Genomic DNA, 27,593 nt, shown 5'->3' on the forward strand with positions numbered 1-27,593 from the left:
GCATCTGCAGGCATGGTTTTTACCTATCCCTAATCTGTCCTTGCCTTTCCAAATACATGTACATCCTGAGGCTTCCCTCCAACAACTTGTCCACCACTGATGTCAGGCTCACCAGTCTATAGTTCCCTGGTTTGACTTTACCACCTTTCTTAAATAATGGTATGACGTTAGCCAATCTGCAGTCTTCTGGCACCTCACCTATGACTATCGATGATACAAATATCTCAGCAAGGAGCCCAGCAATCACTTCCCTAGCTGCCCACAGAGTTCTAGGGTACATCTGATCAGGTCCTGGGGATTTATGCACGTTTGTGTGTTTCAAGGCATTCAGCACTTCCTCCTCTGTAATAGGGACATTGTTCATGATGTCACCATTTATTTCCCCACATTCTATATCTCTCATGTCCTACTCCACTGCAAACACTGATGCAAAATACTTGTTTAATATCTCTCCCATCTCCTGTGGCTCCACACATAAGGCTGCCTTGCTGATCTTTAAGGATCTTTGTTGATCTTCCAGTCAATATTTGACAAGTTAAAATCACTCACTACAACAACAATATTGTTTTTACCTGTATCTGTTCCTCCATCTCCCACTAGCTATTGGGAAGCCTATGATATAAGCCCATTATAGTGATGCACCTTTCTTATTACTCAGTTGCACCCATATAGTGTCCCTGGATGAGCGCTCCAAGATGTCCCCTCTTTGCTCCGATATTATAGGGATACCTCTTCGGTATTTATATGTATTTGTGTGCAATTGTTTGTCAATAATCTTGTATCTTTATTTCAGTAAGTTTATTTGTAATAGTTAAGAAGTTATTCGTTATTCACTGAAGAAATCTAGTTGACAGACTCTTAATGCTTAGACAATATGAGACTCATAATTGGCCATTTCACCAAACTGATTAAATTTAAAATTTTTTGTAACCACTGGAGTAGTGGAGTGCAGCAGGCATCAGTGCACCCCTCCAAACTCAGTCCTAAGCTATTTGAGGACTGAAAAGATTAGACAAAAGACTTATTTGGAACTGGGGACAAAAAGCTATTTAGCAGTTTCCTGTTCAGCACGTTTTCAAAGGCCTCTGGAAATCTAAACATCACATCCACTGGCTCTCCTTTGTCTAAACTGCTTATCACCGCCTCAAAAAATTCAAATGGATTTGTCAGGAAAGACATCTCCTTAACCAAGCAGAGTTAACTCAACACTATTTTATCATGGATTTACAAATAATCTGCAATCTTATCCTTTATCAAGGACACTAAATTATTACCAACAATTGACGTCAGACTAACTAGCCTATAAATTCCGGTTTTCTGCCTCGATCTCTTTGAGAGAAGGGTGTTACAGCAGGTATTTTCCAGTCCTCTGGACTCCAGTGATTCCTGAAAGATCACCAATGTCTCCACAATCTCCTCAGCTATCTCCTTCAGAACTCTGGGTGGGGTCCAACTGGTCTGGGTGATCTATCCACCTTCAGGTCTTTTAGCTTCCCAGCACCTTCTCCTTAGTGATGACCATTACACTCACTTCTGTCCCCTGACTCTTGAAGGTTTGGGATGCTGTTGGGGTCTGCCACTGTGAAAACTGATGCAAAGCACCTATTCAGTTTCTCTGTTATTTCTTTGTCCTCCATTACTACTTCTTCAGCCTCATTTTCCAGTGGTCCATTGTCCATTCTTTTCGCTCTTATTTTTCAGATATCTAAAAAGTCTTGCAATCTTCTTTTATTTACTAGCTAGCTTCCTCTAATAGTCTAAGAATGTGATGCTGGAAAAGAACAGCCGGTCAGGCAGCATCTGAGGAGCAAGAGAATCGACATGGAGCATAAGCGCTTTATCAGGAGATTATGCTCGAAACATCGATTCTCCTTCTCCTCAGATGCTGCCTGACCAGCTGTGCTTTTCCAGTATCACACTCTGACTCTGATCTCGAGCATTTGCGGTGCTCACTTTCTCCCAGCTTACTCTCATACTTCATCTTGCCCACCCTTATTGCTTTCTTTAGTTATTCTCTGCTTTTTTTTTTAGAAAGGCTTCCCAATCCTCTGGCTTCCCACTAATCTTCACCAATGAAGAAGTGAATGTACTGTCGCCAAATTTGCAGACAACACAAAAGTAGGTGGCAAGTCAGGTTGCAAATGGGATACAACTGTTTACAGAGAGATATTACATAGTAACATAGAAGACAGGAGTAGGAGGCGGCCATTCCGCTCTTCAAGCTTGCTCCGCCATTCGCCGCGATCATAGCTGATCATCCAAATCAATAGCCAAATCTTGCTTTCTCTCTATAATTTTTGATCCCATTTGCCCCAAAGTGTTATATCTAGCTGCCTTTTGAATGAATTCCACAGGCTCACCACTCTTGAGTGAAGAAATGTCTTCTCATCTCCATCCTAAATGGTCCAGCCAAATCCTCAAGACTGTGACATCCGGTCCTGAACACACCCACCATCGGGAATATCCTCCCTGCATCTACCGGTCTAGTTCTGGTAGAGTTTATAAATCTTTATGAGATTCTCCCTCACTTGTCTGAACTCCAGCAAAAACAATCCTAACCTAGTCAATCTCTCCTCATATGTCACTCCTGTCATTCCCAGATTCAGCTTGGTAAACCTTCACTGTACTCCCTCAAGAGCAACAGAAAAGGAGACCAAAACTGTACATAATATTCTTGGTGTGGCCTCACCAAGGCCCTGTATAACCGCAATAACACATCCCTACTCCTGTACTTGAAACTTCTTGCAATTAAGGCCAACATATCATTTGCCTTCTTTACCACCTGCTGCATCTGCATGCCTATCTTCAGTGACTGGTGCACAAGGACACCCAGGTCCCACTGCACATGCCCCTTTCCCAACTGACAGCTATTCAGGTAGTAATCTGTTTTCTTGATTTTACTTCCAAAATTATCCAGATTATACTGCATCTGTCATTGATTTTCCCACTCACCCAACTTGTCCAGATCATTCTCGACGATCTCTACGTCCTCTTCACAGTTCACTCTCCCATCTAACTTGGTATCATGGGAAAACTTTGAAATGTTACATTTTGTTCTCTCATCCAAATCATTAATATATATTGTGAATAGCTGGGGTCCTAGCACCAAACCCTATGGCACACTAGTTACTGCCTGCCAATTTGAAAATGACTTGTTAATTCCTTCTCTTTATTTCCTCTCTGTCAAACAGTTTTCTATACATCTCAATACACTTGCCCCAATCCCAGGCGTTTTAATCTTGTGCAAGAGTTTTATCAAACGCCTTCTGAAAGTTCAAGTAGACCACATCGACAGATAGGTTAAGTGGGCAAAAAATTGTCAAATGGAGCATAAGTTGGAAATTTTGAAGATTTTAATTTTGGAAGGGAGAACAAAATTAGAGTATTATTTAAATAGGGAAAAGTTTCAGAAAGCTGAAGATAAACATATTACTGGTACATAAAAACAGAGAGCCAGCACACAAGTGCAGCATGTAATCAGGAAAATAACAATCACATTGGAATGATTGCCATTATTTCAAGAGTGTTGGAGTATCAGAGTAGGGATGTCTTACTGCAACAGTATAACATGCTGGTGAGACTACATCTGGAGCGACTTTGGTCCCCTTATTTAAGGAGAGGAATCATTTCATGGAGGCAGTTCAGAGAAGGTTCACTATCTTCTCCAGTATATAGGGATGAGCAAAGGCTAACCAGATTGGGACTCTACTCACTGGAGTTTAGAAGAATGGGAGGTGATCTGATTAAAAAATACAGGACTCTTAAAAAGCTTGATGGGGTAAATGTAGAGAGGATGTTTCCCTCGTGGGACAGAGTCTAGAACCAGTGGGTACAGTCTCAGAATAAAGAGGCAACAACTTAAGAATGAGATAAGGAGGAATGTCTTCTCAGTGTTCAGTGTCTTTGGAAATCCTTGTTAAAGAGGGCTGTGGGATCAGAGTTCTTGTGTATATTTAAGGCAGAGATAGATAGATCCTTGAATGGCACAGGAAATCAAGTGTTGCAGGGAAAGGCAGGGAAGTGCACAAGGAAAGTTTAGCAGCCACGAGCCTATTGAATCATGCAGACCCGAGTAGCTGAATGGCCTATTTTTGTTCCTATTATTTATCATCTTACAGTTTTACAGTGGTGCTAGACTATGTGGGAGACCTACTGAAAACAAAAGGAGTCCAACCACATTCATGATTATTGATGCTGCTACATTGTAACCGGAGACAATTTCCCTGAAAGCCATTTTTAACAAGATGATGGTGGTGAAGTAATCTCAGCTCTTCATCAGATTACTGACTAAGATCCAGTGGATCAAATTTATGTCTAAAATTTTTCAGAGAAAGTTGAGTTGTCTGGAAACAACACTGCGAAAGCCATCAGTCTACCCCTCACAGAGACAAGACACTTTAAAATTGTACCATTAGATGATTAGGGCATACTGTCATGATTACCCTTATAAATGAGACTAAAACAAAATTAGTTTACACACATAAGGCCCTCTATAACTAACCAAAGTAAGGCTCTTCGTGCAAAGGATATCTGAATTAGATTTAATATCTACGTCCCAACAGTTATGAGAAGTGTAAACATGGCTCAAGTACACTTAAAACTTCACAAACAGCCACGACAAAATGGGCAGAAACCAAAGCCAGGAGCAGATCATATTTTACCATTTCCTTTACCAAAACTGTTAAAGTGAGGGTAGTGGATATGCTGTTTTATAAAAAGACAAGTTTATATCTTGCAAATTAGATGTATTATTATGCTATTAATGTGTAGGAATAAATTTCTTCAACGCTGCTGGAAATTAGAACCTCAGTTTGTTTATGAAAAAGTCAATTAAGAAGCTTCAGGCTGATGAGACGAGGTGATCCTGAAGAGTTTTTCTTTCTGTATCTTGCAAAAAAACTACCATATATCCTTCTAATTTTTCTTTAGAAGTTGTTATAGAAGTAGTAGCTGTTCAGGAAATCTGCAAATATACATTTAACAGGAAGTTAGAAAATTGTGTCTAACTAACACTAGTACTCTTAACTTTTTAACAAGGGCCACAAAGAAACTGTGGAATTCACTAACCCAGACTATGATGGACACTGAATAAATGTAATGAAGAGACAGACAGATTTTTAGTTTGTAAATGGTTACAAGGATTTGGAAAGGAGAGTTGAGATGAGGTTGAGAGGAGCTCAGCCATGATTGTATTAAATAGCGGAGAAGGCTCAATTGACTGAATTACATACTTGTGCTTCTAGTTTATAAATGTCATCACCCTTTTTCAGACAGTTACTGACAGGCAGTTAAATGCTGCACTTTCCAGCTCTGCCCTCACCCATGATTGATAATCTTTCCAATAGCAGTATGTCACATAGCCCACAAATACCCCACTGTATTTGCTAATTCAAAGTGATTATTAGTTTTATAGTATATTTTATACACTTGTGTATGTGGTAGGCTTTTTTTATAACAAAAAAACTTAGATAAGCTAAAAACAAAACTGATTTTAAACGTACATTGAAAAAAGGTAATTCAGTTCAAAATTTTTCACTCGCTTTACCAGATTGTGTAATTACTTCAGTTTAAAAAAAAATTATGCAGTATTTCACAATGTTAGACTTATATTTCACATTATTCCACAAGTTGCAAAGGATATTCTCCATCTAAACGGCTAATTTGAAACTGGTTAAATTAATTTGTGCAAACTAGCCAAACATATTTACATGATAGGACATATAATGATGAAACCAACATCCTTACTGTAACAGCTCAAAGGACAATTAACTAACATTACACACTGAAGAATAAAATTGAATAAGACTGCAGCAAAATTAAAATATCTTGGTATTGTTAACAAGTTTATCAAACTCTATGTTTCTACTCAAAAGTAAAACAATCCGCTATTATACTTTAAAACAATCTTGTCATGTCACATTCACAGATTTATATGTGAATGTGATATTTTTTATTTCTGCATTCAAAGATTGTAATGTTCACACTGCCTCACCTTATTCTTCCTCTCAGAATTTAAATGTGAAGAATACATTTTATTTGCCCCATATCCTTCCACTACATTTGATGTCCAAAGAGTCTTAAGCAAGGTTTCTGCTAAGGTTCCTCTTGGCACACTGGTCAAGTAAGAGCCCATGGATCCAAGCAAAAGCGGCACTTTGGATCCAAAATTGTCCGATAGCAAGTGGAAAAATGTTTCTGTGACTGGAAATCTATTTCTAGTGAAGTTCCACAGGACTTGATGCTTGGCCCTTGTTATTTGTTGCATACATTAATGATCTGAACTTAAATGTAGGGGGTACAATTAAGATGTTTGCAAATGACATTGCACAATAAACAGTGAAAAGGATTATAAGTGAATTATAAGCGAATAGCAATGGACTGGTTAGCTGGGCAAAGTAATAGGAAATGAAATTCAAACTGAAAAAGTGAGGTAATGCACTTAAGAAGAGCAAACAAGGCAAGCAATTACACAATGAAAGGTAGAGCCTTGGAAGGTCCAGAGGGATCTTTACGCATATCCACAGATCCCTGAAGGTGGCAGGGGATGTAAATAAGGTGATTGACAAAGCATGTGGGATATTTGCCTTTGTGTTTTAAAATGAGGCATAGAATACGAGAGCAAGGCGATAAGCTGGAACTGTATAAACACTGGTTAGCCCACAGCTAGAGTAGTGTATGCAGTTCTCATCACGACATTGTATGAATCACATGACTGCAGTAGAGATGGTGCAGAGAGATTTACCAGAATACTGTTTGGGCTTGAGAGTGTGAGCTAGGAGAAAAGACTGGATAGGCTGACTTTTTTCCCTTGGAGCAGCAAAGACTGAGAGGGGACCTAATTGTGGTGTGTAAGATTATGAGTTGATTGAATAGGAAGGTATTTTACCTATTTGTAGAGGTGCCAATAACCAGAGGATGTAGATTTAAGACAAGACATAGGAGGCTCAGACAGGAGTTAAGGAGAATCTTTTTCACTCAGAAGGTGCTGGGAATTGGGAACTCTCCCTGAAAGGGTGGTGGAATCAGAAACTCTTTAGAACATTTCAGTAGTATTTGGATATCCACTTGCATTACCATAGCTTCCACAGTTATAGACCAAAAGCTGGAAAATGGGATTGCTGTAGTCAGATCTTTGTCAACTGACACAGACACACTGGGCCAAATGACCACCTTTTGTATTGTAAACAGCTGAAAACATATGGCCCGGATTTTCTGTTTGCCAGAAGTCACTAATACAGCATAGATAGGAACTGCAAGACCCCAATCATAGCATACTCCAAAGGAACTGCTTGGAAAATTAAGTTTTCTGTTCAGCAATTCCCCTGTTCCTGGAATCCTCCAAGATTCTCCATTAAAATCAGAGACTTTAGATCGTTACAATGAAATTAAATAAAATGCTAGCTGGGAAAAGTTAAATTATTAAGTACATTGTCTTACATCTGAGCAACTATTCAACAGACCCTAAACTTAACTTACACAATCCAATTGAATCAGTAGTAAATGTTTCTTACTGTATTGACATGGTTTATGCCATTTTGGCACAATGTTTCTCTCCCTTTGACTTAGTACTATCACTAAGACTTTCCTTCCAAATTGCAGCTTCTCCCTGTGCCACAATGCTGCCCAAGGTCTGCACCATTAAACTCCAATCTATCAGACCCCATGGCTGTCTGCCAGAGCCACCACTTTCTCTGATGGCTGGCCCGACAGCATTCCTTCAAAAGGCAGCAGTGCCTCTCTCTTGCTAGGTGTGCAAACGAGAGTCATCCCTCCTGGTTCCCACCAACCTAGTTATCAGAAATAGGAATAGAATGCAGAGATCCCCCTCAAAATGTCTCTCATGTAGCTTTGTCATGGTTGGCAACCTGCAGACAAGTGATTCAGTAGGTACAAGAATTGAATCCATGCTATTGGCATTAATTTTGCTCAAGTCACCTAATCAACACAGTGAACTGTTCCATTTTCCATTTACAAGAAATCACCTATTAAAATTCACCTGAAAGCATCAAACTCATCGGAAACCAAGGCTTAAAATTCACACCATCACAATTTGTACAGTCTACTGATCTGCTTAAACTCAGACATTTTATTAAAAATAAATTTCACTTCATCCAGGAGGAGATTTTTTTAAAGAAAGAGTGTTACTTTTGTAACATTTTGTGGGGTCCCTTGCACTCGAAAGGACTTGTACTGCTAATTGCTACTGTTAGAGTAAGTTATATAAACTCGTTTTTACTATACTCAGTCAAGAAAAGGTAGAATTAATCCAGAGAGATAAGATGATTAGTAACATCATTTAAAATGTTTAATATTAAAACACTGGATTAAAGTATTTTTTCAAAATAAAATCTGTTAAATTACTTAGAAGGTCTGTGCATTTACAGTATACTGCCAATTCATACAAACCAGAATAATTCCAAATTTAATCACTGGTTTGCCCTGACACAATTAAACAAAGCACTATAGGTTGAATATTTTTGACCCAGATTTAGGGCGAACCAGAACTCCGGGTTCTTGCACTGAATAACTCCGCAATGATTATTTATTTGTCCTCAGATTGTAAATAGTCAACAATATGGAATACTTCAAAGAGGAAGAAAAGATCCAAGAATAAGAATTTATTTACCTGATTGAATGATGATCCACTGTCAGAGCAACTGTCCATGCAGTAACTAGTGTGCTGCTCATGCGTTTTCTTTTTGTGTAGTTCTTCTTTCTTTAGTTTATCTTCTTCGAATTTATTTATTAGCGATTCAACTACAACCAACATTGTATTTTTTAAAGATCGCATCATCTCCTTGTATCTGTAAGAAAGCATGACAAGATAAAAGTTCACCAAGCAATGAACTTTAGCTTCTTAAACTAGTTAAATTGCACTTAATTATCCTTTAGTAATTCAATAAAGCAGAAGTTTGAAATAAGAGTAAATTTAAAAATCAAGCCAATACATGCAGTCCCCATTCAAATCTTACAGCCACTGGTACATAACTACCTGCAGTTGGAAAGCTTCATATGACAAATTAAGCTCTCAATCCTGAAACAGATACAGCAACACCCTTGCCCTAGAAGCAGACATTAGTTTGGGACACTGATCACGAAAGGTATCCATCCACCACACCCAAATAAAACACCAGTGGTAGCAGTGGTGAAGCTGGTAAACTCATCCTCAGAAGTAGTACTTTGATGAAGCGGAGGAATTTCAAGCCTGTCTATTACTTCCTGCATACTGTCAAGGCTGAAGGTACAAGGCAAAAGTTATTTACATCACTTCCATTAAATTTTATTAAAGCTCCTTCTCCAATGAATGCCATTACCAAACTTTAAATGTGAGGTATTACACATATTCTAGTTATGCATTATGATGAAGCATTTTGAACTTAATCTTACAATCTCAGTTATAGAGATTTTAGTCATATAACTGGGAACCTTCAATTCTACATGCCCCATCAACTACACATTGTAGAAACCAATTATTCTATAAATGTAGAAATTTCAGCTTTTACTCTGGTACAGACTGCAAATCTGACAAACACTCTGCACCTACAGAACAGCATAGGTCACCTGTTGAATGGTGCTGCTCCTGGACTTATCAGCACAGGTCCCCTGTGGATGTCTAGAATGACCCACATGTAGAAGTAGAGGGCGCACTAACTTTCATATCAAGTTGTGGAGTGAAACTTCAGAATGCCTATGTATAAAATTCACTTTTGTCCAAGAATTGAAAATCTCTCAAGTTCCATAACTTATTTTTGTCCAGTTTGAATGAATAATGGATGAATGTTGTACACAACCTACTCTTCAGATTCCCGAGTTTTCCTTGTAACTTGTTGAACAAGTGTATCTTGACCAGAACCTAGAGATCGGCCTTCTGCAGAAGTACATTTCTCAGTCTCCTCCTCAATCACAGAGCCCAATGCAGTGTCTATATAGTTTCGCAGATACTTCACCAGCTCATAACTAAAAAAAAACAGAAATTAAAGATGTGAATGTGTTAAAGATTTTCATTGAGCTTTGTTTCAGTAAAATCATAAATCAACTTGTAATAAATATAATCACATTTTCATTATAAATATGACACAAAGCTGGTCCTTTTACAAGGTTATGTTGTTCTTGATTTGTGTAGAGATGTTCTAAACAATCCAAAGTTCCATCATGCCTGAAATTTGAATGGTTTATTGGGGCCCTTTTGTTTACACCCAACAGATAATGCTTCAGGCAGAAAGCTTTCAAGTCCTTTTAAAACAAAACTGGTGTAATCAAGGGGGTATGGCCAGCTCTCCAGCTGGGCAGGTCAGTACAGTTCAGGGGTTAGTTGAGTCAGCGTCACAGTTGAAGCTGGACACTCTCCCCTTCCTTCTGCCCTTCGGACTTCGTAACCTGTAAGTTTTTTGTGTCATTTTTACTCTGTGCTAAGGGGTTTGTTTATTGGGATTGTTGCAAGTATTTTGGAACAGCATTGTTAAGTCAGGATAGCCTATTGAGTATTCTATTTTCAATCTGTTGTGTTTTATTCCGTAATTTTGCAAATAAGTTGTTTGTTTAAAATACTTGGCAATCTGACCAGCTAAGTCACTCCAGGAATATCCACTATATGCTTACCTGAGACAAATAGTAACGTTACTGTCTGGGCTACCTGTTTAAAAATATTTTGAGGGGTCAGGCCTGGACCATAACAAATAGCAAACAGAAACACCAATCATTCACTGGTTTTAAAATATGGAGTCAACTGGAACACAAAATAAGAAATAGGAGAAGTAGGTTTTTCGCTGTTGGAAGCTGCTCCATTACTCAGCCAGATCATGGCTGGTGTTCTAACTAAAAAAAAATCTATTGATCTCCATTAGACAAAAGAATTAAGTTGACCGCACAAAACTAGCACAGGCTTATATCTTTGAATTATAACATAGTGAGTTACTGATCATGCCAGAGACATCACAGACAAATGGCAAGCCCCACCTAGTGAAATTTGGGGATAGTTGGGCTGAAAATTGAGGGACAATGAATCCTTTGAAAATCGACCATTGAACACTGAAGAGATGGGCAGACCACCAAATACTGTCAAATGGTGAAAATGGTGCACAGTGGAGAAAAGAGGATAAAGAAATATGCTGTTAAAATTATGACAAAGTTAAATGTGCTATGCGAATGTTGGTACCAGTTTTAAACTGCATAAGTCAGTTGCCACTGGTCAAAATTAAATCAGAAACATAGTCAGAGTCAAACAGCATGGAAACAGTCCCTTCGGTCCAACCAGTCCGTGCCGTACATAATCCCAAACTAAACTAGCCCCACATGCCTGCTCCTGGCCCATATTCATTCTAACCTTTCCCAGTCGTGTAGCTACCCAATGTCTTTTAAATGGTGTCATCGTAACCACATCTACCAATTTCTCAGGAAGTTCATTCCACACTCAAACCAGCTTCTGTGTAAAACCTTTGCCTCGTGTCTTTTTTTAATCTCTCTCCTCTCCCCTTAAAAATGTGCCCCTATTCTTGAAATTCCCCACCCTAGGAAAAAGACAATACCATTAAATCTACACCTCTCATTATTCTGTAAACTTGTTTCAGATCAAATCCTATCTATAATATTATTTAAAATAGACTCTAGCTTCGACTACTTTTGGTTTACTATACATGCATTTGTTTCTCTGATGGAAAAACTACATTTTAAGGCCATGAGCCACAGAAGCAGAAGTAGGCCATTCAGCCTATTGTGTCTGCTCCCCAATTCAATGAGATTGTGCCAGATATGATTACCCCTAACTCCACTTTCCTGCTTTTTTTCTCATAATCCTTATTTCACTTGTTGATTAGAAGTCTTTCAATCTAAACCTTGAATATAAGTAATGACCCAGACTCAATAGCTCCCTGTATTCAGAGTTCCACAGATTTAGTGTATTCAGAGGAGAAATTCCTCCTCATTGGTCTTAAATGTTCAACCTATTGTAGTGTTTGCAATGAGGTCAGCCAGGTGATCCTTATAGAATATGAGTTCCCTGACTGGGGCTGTTAATCTGGTCCAATCAGGGAGCCCTGGTTGACAGATAAGAACAAGAGTCTATTTTGATTTAGTCGCTGCCCTCCCCTTCACTGTTTTGATCACACAGCATTGCCTTTTGATGTGAAGGGCACTGTTTGTCACAGGCCACTCGGGTGTTTTGCCTGTTAAGAGTTGGACCAGTGGCAGTGTTGTGCCTGTAGGAGAAGGGAGAAGGGAGAAGAGAGAAGAGAGAAGACCAAGGAGGAGGTGGAGGAAGGAGGTGAGAGCTTTGTGTTCTGGGCCCTGTGTTTGAGCTGACCTGGGGCCCACTCCCACTGCTGGTCTCTGGGACCCCGCCTGGGCCTGCCCTCCACCACCGCAGCCTGGGACTCGCCTGAGGCCCCTTCCCACAACCTCCTCCACTGGTGTGACCTGAGGCCTACCTCCACTGCTGGGACCAAGGGCCAGCCTGGGACTTGCCAGAGGCTTGCCTCCACCAGCGCTGCCTGGGACTCGCCTGAGGCACCTTCCACAACCTCCACCACTGCTGACTGGAACTCGCCTGGGAGTCCCTCCCCAACAGGTCCGCCTCCACTGCTGGGACAAAGGGCCAGCCTGGGATTTGCCAGAAGCCTGCCTCAACTGCTGCTGCTGCCAGAGGCCTGCCTCCACCACCACTGCCTGGGACTTGCCTGGGAGTCCCTCCCCAACTGAGGGCCTGCCTGGGACTCGCCAGAGGCCTGCCTCCACCACTGCAGCCTGGGACTTGCCTGAGGCCACTCTCCACAGCCTCCACCACTGCTGCGACCCGAGGCCCATCTCCACCGCTGCTGCCCAGGACTTAATTTTGGGGCTGCCTGGGACTTGTCTTGGGGACCCTCCCCAACAGGCCTGCCCCTACCGGTGACCAAGGGCCTACCTGGGACTCGCCCGAAGCCTGCCCCTGCCATTGCCTGAGGCCGGTTTCCACCGTCGCTGCCTGGGACTCTCCTCGGGTGACTGGCTTTGGGCACGACCCCAGGACTTCCGCCACTGCTACAGCCAAAGGCCATCCTCCAGCAGCAGAATATGGCGAGCCCAAAGGTCGCAGGGCCCAGCCGGACCTACGCCGGGGTAGCCGCTGCCTTGGGCTCGGCTGGCCCAACCCCGGCCGCAACCGCATCCCCCTTCAGGCACCTGACCAAACGCCTGGGGGTCAAGGCCTATCCCCATCCCAACATGACCATCGAGGCCTGCAGTAAGGCCATGGCTAGTGTGGTCGGCCCACTGGCCATCGTCGCTGCGGCCCGCATGTACGGGAAGGCCGTATTCTTTCTTAAGACCGAGCAGGCGGTCCACCTGGCCGTGGAGAGGGGGCTCACTGTGGGCGGGACATATTTGCCAGTCGACCCTTTGGAGGTCACGGCCCAGAGAGTCGTGATCTCCAACGTCCCGCCCTTCATTGCCAGCGAGCTCCTTCTTCCCCACCTCAACACCTTGGGGGAGTTCCGGTCAGGCGTTCAACCGCTCCTGCTCGGTCTTAAGGACCCCACCCTCCGTCACGTGTACTCCTTCCGACGCCAGGTGTTTATTTGCCTGGCCCGGGAGGAGGTCACGGAGGGCTCATTCACTGTCCTCCACGAGGGCGCGGCATACCGCGCCTTCTGGACGGCGGACGGCGTGCGGTGCCACCTGTGCCGTGAGGTGGGGCACATTCGAAAGAACTGCCCCACCCAGAAGGCTGCCCAGCCCACACCAACGGCTGCGGGTGGTGCCGCCGCACCCACTCCCCCTCCCCCAAAGTCAACACCACAAGCCCCGGCACCGGGGGCTAAGCCGGAGGCTCCCAATGCCTCAGCCTCTGGCAGGGAGGAGGGTGAGCGTCCGACCGAACGGAAGGCGCTCAGGAAGACGCAACGCGTCAAGCCCGCCCACGGGGAGACCACCCTATCCCCATCCCCTTCCCCTTCCCCTCCACGTAACCCACGACCTGCCCCGCCCCGGCACGACAATGCCCCTGCGGCCGTGCCAGCGTCGCCCCGGCGCGGGAACCCTGACCCCCGAACCCCCAAACCCGTACCTGATCCTGGCCCCACTGACCCCGACCCCAACACCGACCCCCACCTCGTTAAGGAAACTCCTGGGGCTTCAACCCCCCCTCCAGAAACTGAGCCCTGCCCCACCCAGCCACCCCCTGGCACTAACCTGGGGGGAACCATCGCTGCTCCACTTCCTGCAGCGACCGTGTCTCTGGGCCCCGGAGAGGGAACTGGGCCCCTGCCCCGCCCGCCATCACCTGATATACCAGGGGCGGGGCAGGAAGTGACACGGCTGACCCTCCCCACCCTGGCCACGCCCCCTGCCTTCCCCCAGCCAATCATATTCCGGGAAAGGCGGGGGGGAGGGACCTCGGGCCCCATGACCACCAAGGCGGGCGGGGAGGGGAAGACCCATAAATCCCCCCCTGTCTCTCTGGGGAAGAGGCGCCGGCCCTTGGAGGGGGAAGAAATCCCATCAGCGCGCCGGCGGCGCTGCCCCTCTCCAGGGGATGAGCCGACGGTGCCCCCCCACTGTCCTGCACCATGGCCCGACCTGCCCAAACCCCCAGGGGCGACAGCTGGGCCTTCCACCGCCATAACTCCTCCAGCCCCTGGGGAGGATTTTATTAGCAACACGGGCCATGGTGCAGTCGACAGACTTTTATTCACTGCTGGGTCGTCGAGCGGTGGAGGGGAGGAAGGTGTTATCCTCGCTCCTCCCTCCCAGACTGTTTTTCCGGGGGCCTTGGCCCTGGGGGAGGACCTTTTCCCCGAGGAGCCGGGCGTCCCGGTGTCGGGAGAGGAGCGGGGCCCCGAGCCTCTGCCGCCCGGCGACCCGAACTCGGGGCGTTCCGGGAAGGGGTGCGCTGAGGAAGATACGGAAGGTGACCCTGGGGGTGGGGTCACTGGAGGTTTGAGGCCAGTTGGCGGTGCCGGACCAGCCCCCATCCTCTCGGTGGGGGAGGGGTCGGTGACCGAAGGCGACCTCCCGGAGGAGGGTTCTGGATCGGTGGCGGACACCGGGGACGACGCGGAGTCCGTCTCCAGCGACATTTTCGAGTCCCAGGTGCCCCCCACCGATCTCCCCCTCATCCCCCTCGAGGAACTCCGGGAATTTGTCGAGGAAACTCGGAGTCGCCGGGATAGAGCCCAACTGGCGCTCGACCGCTGGAGCTCCTTCGAAAGAGTCTACTGGTCGGCCCACGCTGCGCGCCAGGTGCCCGGGCTTGACGTTAACGAGCGAAAGCGAGTCAGGAACTTCCTGGGAGCACTCCTGGTGAGGGCGAGGGACTTCTGTGCCCCTCTCTCGTCCTCCCAGTAAATATGTACATAGTTTTTGTTAACTGTTTACTGGTGGTGGTTGCACTATACTTTCGACATGGAGACAACTATAGCCAGCCTCAACATCAACGGCAGCAGGGAGTCACAGCGCAGATTCCAGACCCTCTCGGCCCTTCGGGACGGGAGGTATGCGGTGTGCTTCCTGCAAGAAACCCACACTACCCCGGGAGACGAAGCCACCTGGCTCCTGGAGTGGCGAGGGGGGGGTCTACATGAGTCACCTCACCCGCAGATCTGGCGGGGTGGCTATCTTGTTGGCCCCGCATTTTCAGCCGGAGATCTTGGGGGTCAGGGAGCCAGTGCCAGGCCATTTGCTTCACCTGACGGTTCGGCTGGGGGGCGCGGTGCTTCACTTGGTGAACGTCTACGCTCCCCTGGCCGGGCCGAGGCAAGCGAGCTTCTTTGAAGAAGTGTCCGCTCATCTCGCTTCCATCAACGAGAACCAGTGCGTCGTCCTCGGGGGAGATTTTAACTGCGTCCTCGAGGACAGGGACCACGGCGGTGCCCGCACGAGTTCGACGTCGGGGAGGAGGTTGGGGGACTTGGTCAAGTCCTTGGACCTGGTGGACGTCTGGCGGAATCTCCATCCTGACTCCATCGCCTTCACCTTCGTGAGGCCTGGGGTCGGAGCGTCCAGAATCGACCGCCTGTACGTTTCGCGGGCGTACGCCTCCTGCTTCCCGAAGGCCTCCACGCGGCAGGTGTCGTGCACGGACCATCACCTGGTGTGGGCGGAACTCCTTCCGTTCGGCGCCAGGTTGGGCTCCGCGTACTGGCACTTTAACAACCTGCTGCTGGAGGACGAGCGGTTCCGGGACTCGTTTCGTCGTTTCTGGGCCGGCTGGAGAAGGAAGCGGGGAAGCTTCCCCTCCCTGAGGCTATGGTGGGACGTGGGCAAGGCTCACGTCCGCGTCTTCTGTCAGGAGTATGCGAGGGGGTCGACGAAGAGGCGGAAATCCAGGATCGGGGAGTTGGAGAGGGAGATGCTCGACCTGGAGTCACGCCTCGGTCAGCCCGACGCGGACCCGGCCCTGCGCGGGGTGTACGAAGAGAAGAAGGCCGCGCTCCGGGACCTGCAGCTCGTCGGGGCTCGGGGCGCGTACGTGAGGTCGCGGCTCCAGCTCCTCCAGGACCTGGACCGCGGCTCCCCCTTCTTCTACTCGCTGGAAAAAAGGCGTGGCACCCGTCAGCAGCTCCTTGTGCTGCTGGCCGACGACGGGTCCCTCGTCTCGGATCCGGAGGGTATCAGGGCCCACGTCCGATCCTATTACACGGCCCTGTTCTCTCCGGATCCGTCCAGCGAGGACGCTCGCAGAGTTCTGTGGGAGGACCTGCCGCAGCTCAGCCCGGAGGACGCCGGAAGGCTCGACGCTCCTGTCACCTTAGAGGAGCTGACCGGCGCCCTCGACCGGCTCTCGAGGTGCAAATCCCCGGGGCTGGACGGGCTGACTGTGGAGTTCTTCAGGGCGTTCTGGGACGTCCTGGGGAGCGACTACGCACAGGTCCTGGGGGAGTGTCTAAATGCCGGAGAGCTGCCCCTTTCTTGGCGCAGGGCGGTCATCGTCCTGCTGCCAAAGAAGGGGGACCTTCGTTCTTTGAAGAACTGGCGTCCGGTCTCCCTCCTCAGCACGGACTACAAAATCTTTGCCAGGGTGTTGTCTTCTCGCCTGGCTTCCGTGCTGGCCCACATGATTCACCCGGACCAGTCCTACACGGTCCCGGGCCGGAGGATACAAGACAACGTCCATCTGGTCCGGGACCTGATCCATTTCTGTCGACGGGCTGGTCTGCCGAGCGCCTTCCTGTCTCTCGACCAGGAGAAGGCGTTCGACAGGGTCGATCACGAGTACCTGCTCGGGACTCTGCGGGCGTTCGGGTTCGGGACGCAGTTCGTCGCCCGGATCCGACTTTTGTACCCCGCCGCAGAGTGTCTGGTTAAAGTTAACGGGTCCCTGACGGCGCCCCTTCGCTTCGGGAGAGGAGTGCGTCAAGGCTGCCCCCTGTCCGGCCAACTGTATTCCCTGTGCGTGGAGCCTTTCCTGCGCCTCTTGCGGAGGAGGTTGTCGGGGCTGGTTCTGCGCGGCGCCGGCGCGGGGGTGGTCCTCTCGGCCTACGCCGACGACGTGCTCCTCACTTTCACCGACCCGGCTGACCTGGGGAGGATGCGCGAGTGCCAGGCCGTGTACTCGGCGGCGTCTTCCGCCAGGATCAACTGGGCCAAATGTTCCGGGCTACTGGTGGGTCCGTGGCGGGTGGACTCCCTGCCGGAGGAGTTTCGGGGGTTCAGCTGGAGTACCACCCATCTCCTCTACCTGGGGGTCTACCTCAGCCCGACCGAGGAATCCTGGCCGGCCAACTGGCAGGAGCTGGAGGCCAAAGTCTCGGCTCGCCTAGGCCGCTGGACAGGACTGCTCCGAGTGCTATCTTACAGGAGCCGAGTGCTGGTCATAAACCAGCTGGTGGCCGCCATGCTGTGGTACCGGCTGGTCACTTTGGTCCCTCCTCCTGGCTTTGTCGCTGACATCCAGAGAACGTTGGTCGACTTCTTCTGGGACAAAAAGATGCACTGGGTCGCTGCGCAGGTTCTGAGTCTCCCCAATGAGGAGGGCGGTCAGTCGCTGGTGTGCGTCCGCACCCAGGTCGCGACCTTCCGCCTTCAGACCTTGCAGCGATACCTTTACGTCGAGCCTCCTCCTAGGTGGTGCGCCCTGGCGACGTATTTTTTCCGCCAGGTGCGTAACCTCAACTACGACACGCAGCTCCTGTTCGTCGACCGTGACGGTTTGGAGGTCGCCCTCAAGGTGCTGCCTGTCTTTTACCAGGACCTGATCACTGTCTGGAACATGGTCGAATCGCGTCGCGCCTACCCTCCGGCAGGAGTAGCGGCTGTCGTCAGGGAGCCGTTGCTCAGGAATCCGCACCTCCGTGCTCGCGGGTTCGAGTGGCTGTCGGAGGGGAGGGCCGTGGCGGCGAGGGTGACCAGGGTCGGGGACGTGCTGGGTGCCGGGGGCCTGGGCTGGACGTTGCCGCAAGACATAGCGAGCAGGGCAGCGGTAGACGTCCGGTACGTGGCCACCGGCATCCGACGCCTTAAAACGGCGGTGCTCGGACCCGACGTAGTGCACCAGTTGGAGGACGCTCAGGTGTGCGGTGGGATCCCGTCCGCGCTCACCCCTGCCCGGACGGAATTTCACATCGGCCCCAAGGTCCCGTACTTCCCGCGGGAGCCTGTGCCCCACAACCTGAGCCGCCTCCGTAATTTTAGTTTTGTCCCGTTCAAGGACGTTAAAAGGCGGGTCCTGTACAGACTGCTGCTGCACACCGTCCACTTCTTCTCCCTCATCCACCGCCCGGACACGCCCTGGCGTGCCCATTTGCCACCGGGCGGTGGGGATCCCCAGTGGAGGGCTCTCTACGCAGGAGTCCTCCCCCTTTCTCTCGGGGATCTGGGGTGGAGGGTGCTGCACGCAGCAGTCCCCTGCAACCGCAGATTGCGGTGGTTCACGGACTCCCAGCCCAACTGCTTGTTCTGTGGCGCTGTGGAGTCCGTGGACCATGTGTATGTTGGGTGTGGGCGTTTGCACTCCCTTTTTGATTTTCTGAAAAACCTTCTCCTCTGCTTTTGGTTGCACTTCAGTCCCACGCTCCTGATCTTCGGGCACCCAGTGCGGAGGAGGGAGGGCAGGTCTGAAGACCTCCTCGTGGGTCTGCTCCTGGGCCTGGCCAAACTGGCCATAAACAGGTCCAGGCAGCGGGCCGTGGAGGGGGTCGTTAGGGCCGACTGCCTGCCCCTCTTCCGCGGTTACGTTAGGGCCCGGGTGTCCTTGGAGAAGGAGCACGCGGTGTCCACCAACACCCTGGAGTTGTTCAGGGAGAGGTGGGCGCCGCAGGGAGTGGAGTGCATCATTTCCCCCTCCAACTCTATTTTGATTTAGTCCCTGCCCTCCCCTTCACTGTTTTGATCACACAGCATTGCCCTTTGATGTGAAGGGCACTGCTCGTCACAGGCCACTCGGGTGTTTTCCTACTTTTCCTGGTGGTGGAAATTAAATAAAGATTTGTGCACTTTATGTCTCTCACTGTGTCTCACAGCTGCACACACACACACACACACCATGGGTGCTGGAAAAAAATAAGCACTACCGCAGTTAGGCGGTAGTGTGGGGGTAAAAAGAAAAGAAAAAAAGAAAAAAAAAGAAAAAAAAAAAGAACAAGAGTCTATTTTGATTTAGTTGCTGCCCTCCCCTTCACTGTTTTGATCACACAGCATTGCCTTTTGATGTGAAGGGCACTGTTTGTCACAGGCCACTCGGATGTTTTCCTATCTTCCTGGAGATGGAAATTAGATGAAGATTCGTGCACTTTGTGTCTCTTGCTGTGTCTCACAGCTGCACCCGCACACCATGGGTGCTGGGGAAAAAATGGGCACTGCCGCAGTTAGGCGGTAGTGTGGGGGTTAATTTTAAAAAAAGGAAAAAAAAAGAACAGGAATGTCTCACTGGCCACTCGGGTGTTTTCCTGTCTTCCTAAAAAAAACAAATAAACAGGAGACTGTATACAGCATTGCCTTTTATGAAGAGCACTGCTTGTCACTGGACCACTCAGGTGTTTTCCCTTGCTTGAGTGCTGGATCAGTGAGAGGGTGTGCACCTGTGCAAGGACTCTCCTGCTCGAAGGTGTCAGAGGGGAAGGGGACTATCCCTGGATTAGCTGCCCCACATTTCGAAAAAAAAGAACAAAAGTCTATTTTGATTTAGTTCCTGCCCTCCCCTCCACTGCTTGATCACACAACATTGCCCTTTGATGTGAAGGGCACTGCTTGTCACTGGCCACCCTATCTTCCTGGTGGTGGAAATTGAATAAAGATTCATGCACTTTGTGTCTCTCACTGAGTCTCACACCTGCACACAAACACCATGGGTGCTGGGGAAAAATAAGCACTACTGCAGTTAGGCGGTAATGTGGGGGTTAAATTTAAGTAAAGAAAAAAAAAGAACAAGAATCACACTGGCCACTCGGGTGTTTCTTTTCTTCCTGGTGGTGGAAATTTGAATAAAGATTCATGCACCTTGTCTCTTTCACGGTGTCTCACATCTGCACACACACAGCATGGGAAGAAAAAAAAGAGAAAAAAAACAGGAGTGTCAGAGATTCTGTTCACTCTGAGAGCTGCCTCTGAGGGAAAAAAAAACGAAGTTGGGAAAAAAAAACAGAAATGTCAGACATCCCTTCCACTCTGAGAGCTGACTCTCGAGGGAGCTGGATCAGTGTGCATGTGCAAGGACTCTCCTCCTTGACAAAAAAAAGAACAAGAGTCACACTGGCCACTCGGGTGTTTCCTTTCTTCCTGGTGATGGAAATTGAATAAAGATTTGTGCACCTTGTGTCTTTCACGGTGTCTCATACCTGCACACACACGGCATGGGTGCTGTGGGAAAAAATAAGCATCACTGCAGTTAGGCAGTAGTGTGGGGGAAAAGAAAATATTTTTTTTTAAATTAAAAAATAAAAAAAAACAAGAGTCACACTGGCCACTCGGGTGTTTCCTTTCTTCCTGTGGAAATTGAATAAAGATTCGTGCACCTAGTGTCTTTCACGGTTTCTCACACCTACACACACACACACACACACACACACACACACACACACACACAGAGGAAAAAATAAGCACTACCGCAGTTAGGTGATATTGTGGGGGAAAGAAAGGAAAAAAAGAAAAAAAAACTAACACACGTGTCAAAAAAAAAAGAACAAGAGTCATCCCGCGGGAGCCCATGCCTCACAAACTGAGCCACGTCTGGAATTTTAGTTTTGTCCCATTTAAGGGCTTAAAAAGGCTGGCTGTATCGACTGCTGCTGCACACCGTCCATCTCTTCTTCCTCATCTACCGCCCAGACACGCCTTGGCATGCCCATTTGCCACCGGGCGGTGGAGATCCCCAGTGGAGGACTCTCTATGTGAGAGTCTTCCCCCTTTCTCTTGGAGATCTGGGGTGGAGGGTGCCCCATGCAGCGGTCTCCTGCAACCGCAGATTGCGGTGGTTCACGGACTCCCAGCCCAACTGCTTGTTCTGTGGTGCTGTGGAGTCCGTGGACCATGTATATATTGGGTGTGGGCGTTTGCACTCCCTTTTTGATTTTCTTAAAAACCTCCCCCTCTGCTTTTGGTTGCACTTCAGTCTCACGCTCCTGATCTTCGGGCACCCGGTATGGAGGAGGGAGGGCAGGTCTGAAGACCTACTCTTGGTCTGCTCCTGGGCCTGGCCAAACTAGCCATAAACAGGTCCAGGCAGCGGGAAGTGGAGGGAGTCTTTAGGGCCGACTGCCTGCCCCTATTCCGTGGTTACAGTAGAACCCGGGTGTCTTTGGAAAAGGAGCACGCGGTGTCCATCAACATCGTGGAGTTGTTCAGGGAGGGGTGGGTGCTGCAGGGAGTCGAGTGCATTATTTCCCCCTCCAACTCTATTTTGATTTAATCCCTGCCCTCCCCTTCACTGTTTGATCACACAGCATTGCCCTTTGATGTGACGGGCACTGCTTGTCACTGGCCACTTTGGTGCTGCTTTTCTTCCTGGTGGTGGAAATTTGAAAAAAGATTCGTGCATCTTCGGTCGTTCACTGCGTCTTACACCAGAAGAAAAAAAACAGGAGTGTCAGACACCCTGTTTATTCTGACAGCTGGCTCTAAGGGAGTTGGCGGGTGTGAAAGACTCTCCATGTGTAAGTGAATGGCGACTTCGTGACAGGTTATTGGCATCTGTGGAGTTATTTCATCCTTACTCCAAGATTATGCCTCTGGTCCTGGACTCTCCCATAAAAGGAGAACAAGCTTTCCTCAACTACCCTGTCAAGTCTTCGAAGAATCGTGTACATTTCAATTAGGTTGCCTCTCAATTTTCAATACTCCAATGACTACTGACCCAACCCACTCAACCTCCTCTTATAAGACTGTTCCTCCATATCTGGCATCAACCTAGTGAACTTCTTTGGACTGCCTCTGATGCCGGTTTATCTTTGTTTAGATAGGGCCCAAAATTGTTCACAATATTCCAGCCGATTACCGGTTTATACAGTTTTAACAAAACCTCACTACTTTTATACTTTATTCCCTTTGAAATAAAGGCCACATTCCAGTTCATTCCCTATTACTTGAATGCTTTTTTTTTGTGATTCATTGATGAGGACTCCCAAACCCCTTTGGTCTATCACTTTCTGCAGTTGGTCTCCATTGAGATAATATTCAGCTCCTCTATTATTTCTGCCAAAATGCAGAACTTCACATTACAAACCTGCAAATTTTTGCCCACTCACTTCATCTGTCATATCACTTCATAGCTTCTTTATGTCACACTTATCTTCCCACTTATTTTTAAATCATCCGGAAACTTGATTATGGTATATTCACCTTCCTCAAAGTCATTAATACATATATTGTAAATAATTGTGACCTAGCATTGATCTCTACCACACACTGCTAGCTACAGGTTGCCAGTATGAAAATGCCCCCCTTTTCCCAACTCTCTGTCCTCTAATGGTTAGTCAACCCTCCATGCATGCTAACATTCTACGTCCATCACCATGGGATCTCATCGTATTATTTAGTCTAATGTGTGGTACCTTATAAAACACTTTCTGGAAATAACTTTGCATTTTGCCAAAAGCTGGCATCACTGGTATGGCAGAAAACAACTTTCCAAATCTAAGTTCTGCTTTCTCTGATTATATATTGAATACTTCTCCATGACTGTTTAGATGAAGAGTACTAACATCAGGCACAAAATATTATTGGCTTTCACAGTATTAAATTGTGGATGAAATGTTTTCAATTCAACTGAAGAGAGAAAATTAGAACAGGTAAGTAATATGTTGTTATTATTTAATCAAGGGATCTAAGCAGCATTGGTTGGGCCAGCATTTATCACCCATCTCTAATTGCTCATGAGAAAGTGGGGTAATCTGCCTTTTTGAATGCTACATGTCCAAGTGCTGTAGATGCACCCACGATACTTTTAGCGAAGAATTCCACAATGGCAATATATCTTTCAAGTCAAGTCTGCAACTCTCATCATTCTAGAAGGTGATAAACATGCAATTGTAAGGGGCTAAGGATCTTTGAAGAACTTCTGCAGGGTATTTTGCAGATGGTAAACATGTTGTCACTATGTGTTTGTAATGAAAGGAGTAAACGTTAGTGGTTGCATGCCAATCAAATAGGTTACATTGTCTTGGATGGTATTAAAGTTTCTTGAGTGTTGCTGGAGCTGCACTCGTCCAGACAAGTCCATCACTCTATTAATGTATGCCTTGCATAGAGAAACAGGCTTTGGGAAGTCAGGAGGGAAGTCATTCACTGCAGTAATCATAGCACATGGCCTGCTCTTGTAACCAATGCTTATATAGCTAGTCTAATCCAGTTTCTAGTCAACAGTAATTCCCAGGATCAACCCCAGAATGCTGATTGTGTGTGATTCAGTGATATTAACCCCATTAAATGGCAAAAGTTAGATTCTTACTTGTTGGGAGTTGTCCATTGTCTAACATTCAACTTTGTCACTTGTCAGCCAAAGCCTGGATATTGTCCAGTCCTTGTTACATTTGGACATGGATGGAGGAGTTGCAAATGGCAGTAAACATCATGCAATCATCAGGGAACATCCCCACTTCTGACCTTATAATGGAGGAAAGGTCATTGATGGTTCAGCCAAGGACACTATCCTGAGGAATTCCTGCATTAATAGTTGGTCATATAAAGTGTTTTGTAAGTTAAGCAATCAGATCACTTAATTCCAAAATAGATAGGGATGTTACCCTTTATAGTTTGGCTTCCAAAGTGCAACACTGGAGTCGGAGGTCATTCTAGTAGTATTTAACAGTGTAAAGAATAAATGACATATTCTCTATTATTTCATTATGCAAATCCAGGAATCTTCTTTAATCTCTAAATCTCTTATAAAAAATTTTCTTTGTTTTTCCATAATCTTTGATAAAGTATTTTTAATTTTCTTTATAATTTTCCTCTTGTGAATTGATCTGTGCAATTCTCTATTTTTGGGCAAGTGGGATGATGAGTGCAGCTCGCAAACGGAAGTAACAAAATTAACCCCTCTATACTAGAGACCCATCACCAAAATAAAACCTAAGCATGCGAATGTAGTCAGTTACTCCATACCACTAACTAATTCAATGTTGACCCATCCAGGCTGTGAATGCCAGGTAGAGCTAGAATTCAACTTCAAACCTCTTAATTAAGGTTCATCCTCTACACTAATTTAGTTTTGAAAATCAACTCCAAAAGGTCACATTTTTTCAACATACTTGTGAAAGTTTTCGTCAGTTTCCTCCAAGTGTAGCAAGATCTCTTCAGCACATTCAACTGATGGTGCTCCTGAGATTCTCTCCTTTATGCTCTTCAACAGTTGTCCAAGCAAAGGCTGAAGCTCTGCTTCAACCTTGTTAGGAAGGTGGGACATTTTGCTGTAAATTATAATGAAAACTATTAGAATGAATAAAAGCCACAGTAACAACATGAATACAAAATTGACTGAGTGACAGTCACTACTTTTTTTCCCCCACTAGTTCTTTCTCAAATTGAAGAACATTTTATATGGATTTCTCTGAAGATGTATGATAAGACCCCTGCTCTTCCTGATATATATTAAGATGACCTAGATCTAATTTAAAATTTGCAGATGCTCTGGAACTTAAAATATTGTGAACCATGAGTGGACAGGCTGAGATCGTTTTCCTTTAAGTAGGGGAGATTGAGAGGGAAAATGTTTGCGATGTATAAAATTATGAAAGGCATATATAGGGTAGACAAAAATAAACATTTCCCATTGATGGAGGGATCACTGACCTGTGGAGCATAGACTAAAACTAAGGGTCAGGAGGTTTAGATGAGATGAGAAAAAAATATTTTCATGCACAGATTGGTTGGAATCTGAAACTCACTGCCAGTAAAGGCAGTACAGGTAGAATCCTTCATAACTCTGAAGTAGTATCTAGATATGCACTTGCAATACTAGGCAATGGGCCAAATGCTGGAAAATTAATTAGAATAACCAGGTGGTTGTTGTTGACGAGCGCAGACACAGTTGGCCAAAAACTCTTATTCTGTGCTTCTATAAGGACGTTGACAGGTTTTGTTTTGGTGCTGCAGCAGAAAGAGCGGGAGCGTCAGCCAGGGGGGCTGACGAGAAGGTGAATCCCTGAATTAAAAATGTACCTCATGAATAGGCGGGACGCACATTGAGCAGGAGCAGACACAGGACTGCTGAGTAAGTGAAATAATAATTTGGGTGGTTGCTTTACCAGAAACACTACATAGGTATTGTCTCCCACCCATCCTCTTCCTCTAACCGAAAATAAAAAAATCTTCTGTATGCTGGATTGGTAAAGTAATTAGTTTTTTATTCCTTACTTTTCTATAGTCTCTTTGGAAATTTAGAATAATGGGAACGGTGGTTCGGGCAGTTAAATGTTCCTCCTGCAGAATGTGGGAGGTAAGGGTCACCAGCAGTGTCCCTGCAGACTTCATCTGCGGGAAGTGCACCCAATTCCAGTTCCTCAAAAATTGTGTTCAAAACTGGAGCTGATTGTTTGGGAGACAGAGGGGGTTATTGAGAGGAGTTACAGGAAGGGAGTCAGACCTCAGGTGCAAGAAAGAGGCACATGGGTTACAGTCAGTGAATGGAAAGGGAACTGGTAGACAGTGCAGGAATCCCCCATGGCATTCCCTTCAGTAACAAGTATACCATTTTGGACAGTGTTTGTGGGAGGGGGGAAGGAAACATACCAGGGGAAGCCATGTGGTACAGGTCTCTGGTACAGAGTCTGTCCCTGTTGTTCAGAAGGGAAGAGGGGAGATGAGCAGTGCATTAGTCACTGAGGACTCCATAGTTAGGGGAGCAGATAGGAGGTTCTGTGAGAACAAGAGAGACTCCTGATTGGTGTGTTGACTCCCAGGTACCAGGGTTCGTGATTCGCGGATTCTGTTTTTGGGATACTTGAGGGGGAGGGGGAGCAGCCCCAAGTTGTGGTCCATATATGGTACTAATGACATAGGTAGGAAAAGGAATGAGGTTCTGCAGAAAGAATACAGGAAACTGGCTGGAGATTTTTTAAAAAGTTCTCAAAAGGTAGTAATATCTGGACTACTAACAGTGCCACATGCCGTGAGAGTAGCAACAAGAGGATAGAGGGGATGAACCATGGCGAAGGAACTGGTGAAAAGGAACAAGAATTTACATTTTTGGACCATTGGGATCTCTTCAGGGATAGAAATGGCTAGGATTGCAATGGTAGGAGATATCAATTTTCCAAACATATGGCTGTCAATAGTGTTAAGAGCTTAAATGGGGAGGAATTTGTTTAGTATGTATAAGAAAACTTTATTCAATATGTAGATATACTTTCTCGAGAAGATGCAATATTTGACCTTCCCTTAGAAAATAAAGCAGGACAAATTACAGTGAGAGTGCATTTTGGGGCAAGTGATCATAATTCTTTTAGTTTTAAAGTAGTTATGGAAAAGGATTGGACTGATTAAAAAGTTAAATTTCTAAATTGTAGTAAGGCCAATTTTTCAGAATTGAGTAGGAACTTTCGAAAATTGATTGGGGGAGGCTATTCACTGGTAAAGGGAAGATTGGGAAATGGGAGGCCTTTGAAACTTGCAGGGGATGCTAGATGACTAGATAAATTGAGGCTCTGGTAAAGAAAATGGAGGCACGTGGCAGGTATAGACAGCTGGGATCAAGTGAATTCCAAGAGGATTATAATGGCAGTAGGAGTATACTAAAGTGGGAAATCAGAAGAGCAAAAAGGGGTCATGAGTTTTCGTTGGCAAATAGAGTTAGGAAGATTTCAAAGATACTCTGTAAATACATTATGAAACCAAGAATAATTGGAAGAGAATAGGGCCTCTTAATGATCAACATGGCAGTCTATGTGTGGAACCACAGCAGATGGGGGAAGACACTAAACAAATATTTCATGTCAGAACTTACTGGGGAGAAGTGAAAGGTAAGGGACTTGGGAAAATAAATAGTGACATCTTGAAAAGAGTTCATATTACAGAATAGGCGATGCTGAAGGTCTTAAAATATATCAAGGTAGATAATTCTCTAGGGTCAGATCAGGTGTTCCCGAGAACTTTCTGGGAAGCTAGGGAAGTGATTGCTGGACACTTTGCTGAGATACTTGCATCACTGACAGTCAGTGACGAGCTGCCAGAATACTGGAGGTTGGCTAACA

At 46.4% G+C, this 27,593-nt stretch overlaps 1 protein-coding gene across 3 annotated transcripts in view; it reads right to left on the minus strand.

Moving 5' to 3' along the window:
- tbc1d32 (TBC1 domain family, member 32) overlaps positions 1-27,593 on the minus strand; it is a 254,565-nt gene that overhangs the window by 218,256 nt on the left and 8,716 nt on the right. For 2 of the 3 annotated variants that reach the window (XM_060850904.1, XM_060850896.1), the window contains exons 2-4: positions 24,654-24,812; positions 9,796-9,957; positions 8,627-8,804 (exon numbers count right to left, since the gene is read on the minus strand). In XM_060850904.1, coding sequence (XP_060706887.1) covers positions 8,627-8,804; positions 9,796-9,957; positions 24,654-24,808 — 495 coding nt within the window. In that variant the 5' untranslated portion in view covers positions 24,809-24,812. Of the gene's footprint in view, positions 1-8,626; positions 8,805-9,791; positions 9,958-24,653; positions 24,813-27,593 lie in introns of those variants that run through there. The other variant, XM_060850912.1, reaches the window with a different exon arrangement.

Source organism: Hemiscyllium ocellatum, chromosome 3, assembly GCF_020745735.1.
Source record: "Hemiscyllium ocellatum isolate sHemOce1 chromosome 3, sHemOce1.pat.X.cur, whole genome shotgun sequence".
Classification (NCBI taxonomy): Eukaryota; Metazoa; Chordata; class Chondrichthyes; order Orectolobiformes; family Hemiscylliidae; genus Hemiscyllium; species Hemiscyllium ocellatum.